Source organism: Penaeus chinensis, chromosome 30, assembly GCF_019202785.1.
Source record: "Penaeus chinensis breed Huanghai No. 1 chromosome 30, ASM1920278v2, whole genome shotgun sequence".
Lineage (NCBI taxonomy): Eukaryota > Metazoa > Arthropoda > Malacostraca > Decapoda > Penaeidae > Penaeus > Penaeus chinensis.
The window spans coordinates 20,825,294-20,830,293 of NC_061848.1; the positions used below are offsets into that span (position 1 = coordinate 20,825,294).

General features: G+C 40.1%; 1 protein-coding gene across 2 annotated transcripts in view; it reads right to left on the reverse strand.

The window, feature by feature from the left end:
• Positions 1 to 4,170: 4,170 nt before the first annotated feature.
• LOC125041564 overlaps positions 4,171 to 5,000 on the reverse strand; it is a 5,722-nt gene continuing 4,892 nt past the window's right edge. For both annotated transcript variants that reach the window (XM_047636594.1, XM_047636595.1), the window contains exon 8: positions 4,171 to 4,496. In XM_047636594.1, coding sequence (XP_047492550.1) covers positions 4,450 to 4,496 — 47 coding nt within the window. In that variant the 3' untranslated portion in view covers positions 4,171 to 4,449. The remainder of the gene's footprint in view (positions 4,497 to 5,000) is intronic.

A 5,000-nucleotide genomic window follows, 5' to 3' on the forward strand; every position in this document is an offset into this window, starting at 1 on the left:
AATTGGATGAAGAAAGAAAAACGCACATGGAACATAGGCACACACAAGAACAGTAGCGAGGAAACTATGGATTCAGACAAGAGAGACAGCGAGCGGTGTACAGGGGCAGTAGTGCCACATTACCTGGGAAGGTGGTCCTTGGAGGGAAGCAAGATGACGCCCTGGAAGAATCCGGGCCGAGGGCTTGGGTCGTCTCCCTCTCTTCCCTTTCCTCATTCTACCTCCCTCCCTTCTCTTTCATTCCTCTCCTCCCTCTTCCTCTCTCCCCTTCCCTCCCTCACCCGTCTCTTCCTCTCCGTCAGCCTCCCCGAGCCCATTTTCTAGTCTGAAGACAAGCTCCTCCTTAGCAAAGGGCGGTCCAAGTATGTCGTTCTCGGGAAGAGTGGAGGATTAGGCCAGCCATTCAGTCGGCGATCTGGCTTGTTATCTTCGTGTATTCGGGTTATCCAAGGAAGAAAATAAGGGGGAAGGGGCAAGAAGGCAAGTCCTCAAGCCTGAAACATGCACGCACAGTTTTTTTTTTTTTTTTTTATTATTATTTTTTTAAAGGTTACTTCTACAGGGAACTCCACATGTCAATGGTAAACACATGGAACGTTTATCTGTCAGGTTGCCTATATCTTTTCCTCTATGTATTTACGCTTGTATACAAGTAGGTAGATAAAGATGGGCGAGGACCGTGAACGAGAAAGCCACGACGCTGATCACCTCAAGTCTTTTTATCTCAAGTCCCCGAGGAGGGAGACGATACGAGCGAAGGTGTCTCAAGGTTCTTCTAACGTATCGGTCTCTTCTTGCGACTCGAATCTACTGTCTGTCCTATTAAAGTTGCGCTCTGAATTATCTCGCTTATCACGATGGAAATGGTTGTATCTTTCGCCTTCATTAGGAACTTTCGACTACCTTCAGTGATGATTCGGTGATATATCGGAGGCTCTGATGACGTTATATTTTGCATGTCCTTCATCCCCTACTTCCTCAGCCTTATCGTATTCCTCTTGCGTCTTCGAGCCTGTACCCCCCCCCCCCCCCCACCCATGAGTCTTAACTGGTCACCGGAATTCTGCAGCGAGTTACGGTCTGGACATAAACCGATATGAGTGGACGTAAAATACCGGGATATAGAATATTCGACAGTGGATAGTCACAAACCCGAATCAAATAGATGTTGTATATATGCATAATCTTTCAATTTGGTGTATAATTATTGTGGGATACAAAAATCCCTCTAAAGATCATGAATCATTTTACACACAATGGGGAGCTGGATATGCGAATAATTACGAAGAAGTAGTTAGAGGCAACGACCAGTCATGGTTTACCACAGGGGGATATAGGCGTCTAAGCTTCATCATCAAAGACGATTTTCTCTTACTCCCCTAGACAGGCACTTGAATGTTATGAGCAAGGCTAACACTGCTTTGGCAGATTCCTTAGGGCCACAATGCCAGAAAAATGCTGATTAGCGATAGTCTAGGATAGCCACACCAGAATACTCACGAAACATGTAGCCTTTTGTCTGAGAAATTACGGTATTGTATGAATAACCTTCAAGCTTCTGCCCAGGACTGAGACCGTGTGATTTGGCGACATATATGTAATATATACTTGAATATATGCTTACACACACACACCCACACACCCACACACACACACACACACACACACACACACACACACACACACACACACACACACACACACACACACACACACACACACACACACAAACACACAAACACACAAACACGTGTGAGTGAGTGTGTGTGTGCAGGGGGTATAGTCGTCATGGATCATTTCGACTTCGTGCCGGGTACAGCTATAGCTGTCATGATTAGTCATTCGCTTTGGCCTTCACGCCAGTGGCAGGTATGCTCGTCATTGTGGAATACCCTCACAATGGACTGTTCTCACAGTTATTTCATAATGTTTCTAAGCCTTGTGACACCATGACACGTGACGAGACGTGACCAGACATTACACCATGTCAAGTGGCTCACGTTATATCAGTTATTTTCGCCGCCAATTGACGTCATGTCGCTTAACCTAACCTAATTGGCTATAAAATAATAAAAGGGCCAGTACAGGCCAAGGAAAGATATTCTTTATATCCTGGATATTACTAAAGGGTTCCAGGATGCAAAATGAACCAGGCAGAGTTCAAAGTAGAGCCTGTCAGAGGACTCCTGCGGCAGGGAGAGAGACAAGATAGGACGAGCAACCCTCCAGCCCCTACCTCCTCTAATTCCTGCTCCTGTTGCTAATGATGTTCCTCCTCCAGCAGAGGTTCACATGCCAGAGGACACACCATGTCGGCGGTGAAGGCGGCGTGCTCTCTGATGGAGGCAGCACCGCGGAAGGGGACGAGGGTGATGTGTCGTCTCACATCCAGCTCCATGCTTCAAGGATCTCTATGTGTTTCAGGGAGCTCATTGAATGTCCAGTGGAAAGCACATCAACTATTGTTGTATAATTGTAAACAGATGTATAGTTTAAAAAGAAGAAATACACAAATAATCATTTTCGGTATTTCTGTCGTCCTGTGCAACCACTTCCATTGTAGCCTGTCCAGCATCATTCACTATGCCATTTTTCTTGTTTTCGTGAAGAAATCTTGGGTAAACTGCCTCCAATTTTGCAAGACCTGACTAACAGGAGCTTATGTTGGCTTTGGAAACCCTTGTCAACTATAACAGGCTCTCAAAACCATTCGGTATGGGTGAACTTTAAATTGGGTCAGACAACTCAGTCTCGCTCTCAATCCAACTCCTGAAAGGTAGACCACCTCATAGAGTTATGGTGGTTACTTATGTGATTCGCCACCACTGCTGGTAGTAAATGACCTCTGCAGAAGGTCCATATATGAATTTGTAAGTACTTTATAATGTGAAAGACATGAGCCCATTGCAGCACCAACTCATTTGGGGGAAGGGGGTGCAGACATTATTGGAGCACAGTTGTGGACCCATGGTTAGAACTCCTACAGGGAGCAAGTCAGGTACCTCTCACCCATCTATCAGAGGAGAACCATCAAACGGTTTAAGGACAAGGTAACAGAGTGAATCTACTGCTTTAACTGCATGGTTTAGGGAACCCAGCAGACTCTCCCAATGTTGACATGACATAAAGAAAGCAGAAATAGTTCTAAAGATCTTCCAAAGCTACTTCCCTTCCCTTGAGCCAGGTGAACCTGGCCCATTGTTAGTTTTGATCATGTCCTTCAACAGGAATTCATCAACAAGGATGGACCAGGGAGTGAACCTGCCTGGAAAAGACTGATAGAGGGGATGGACCCACTTGCCTATCCTGAGACACTGGAGCCCATCATCACTACTTCCAATGTCCATCCCTGTGGCAACACATTGAAGAATCTGTAGACATTATCCTATTTCTTTTTTTATATTATTTGCTTAAAAAAAAAAGATCTTTATTTCAGTAATTCAAATATAATATTATATCATACTGCTTTGGACTCAACAAAAGGCTTGTTATGCACTATTTAATATTTTCATATTGTGTGTGCATGTACACACACACACACACACACACACACACACACACACACACACACACACACACACACACACACACACACACACACACACACACACACACACACACACAATATGAACATATTGAATATCTATAATCATAAAATCGTAAAAAAAAGCCCTTTAATAATTCCCACCTTCATGACTTCCCATTTCCTGTTACTCCTCACCTTTCAGCTTTCTTGGGAGATATTTTTTCAATACCACATATTTTCAATATATTTTACACTTACAATTATATATATTTATTTGTATCACAATTATTTTTCTGAAGCTTTTTAGATCCTAAATTGTATGAGATTCTAGATGGTCTTGATTCCCTAAACTCTACTAGTGTTAGTGTAGCTAAATGTTTTGCTTAGCTTGCTTACTAGTGTCATCCTCCACTTTCCTGTAGGGAGTAGAGTAACCCTGTGTTAAAACAAAACACTTCAAAATAATGGTATACATCAACTTCCTGAGTATTACATGTATCAGTGAAGTGACTTTCTGAGTTTGCTTCTTGAGAATTTTTTTATTTTTATTTTTTCTATGTTGTGTCCACCCTTGTAAAAAAAAAAAAAAACTATAATGTATGTGAGCACTAAGTACATTTTCCAGGAGAAATAAAATAAAAGAATAAACTGTATGAATTTTTTTTTCACCTTAGAACCAAAACAATTGATTTTTTTTGTAAAAACCAAATAACTTATTTTTTTCCTCAAAAGAAATACAAAACACCAATCTTCATACACTATATCATTCATCACAACTATATTTGTATATAATGAATTAGAAAAACCTATAAAAAACCTTCAAATTCACACTAATTTGTTTCATCTCAGTTCCATCTACTGCAAGCATCTAATAACAAAAGCATAAAACTAAATATACATCCAATAATTACTTTCTCGTGCCATTAATTTGATGATTCCAGCATCCATCGATAAGGGAAATACTTCTCACCTATTTATAAGATGGAAGAAAAAATACATGTATATAAAACTCATATCTTAATAGTATATCTATGAGAACATTTATGAAAAATATCATACAAACAACAGTTGTTATAACTCTAATGTGATGAAAATATTCAAAAACTATATGAAGGTATGATGCTATTTTTTTATATAGCCAAACATTGATTTGATGAGATATATAAAAACTATATGAGGATATAACATTACTTTTAAGAACTGACAGTCACTATAACAACAACAACAACAAATAAAAACAAATAATGAGAGTTTTTTTTATATCATAATTATAGCTTTCCAATCTACATCTACCATTTGTTTTTGTTTTTTATATATAATCTACCTATAATAACTCCACTATTAGTTATGTGCCACATCAGATACTTTATTCATGATGGTTAGATGCCCCCAAAAATATATAGCATATAAATTGAAGAGAACACTTTTTGAGCATCAGAGCTAACAAAAATCAAATCTTCTTGTGATTTTGGAT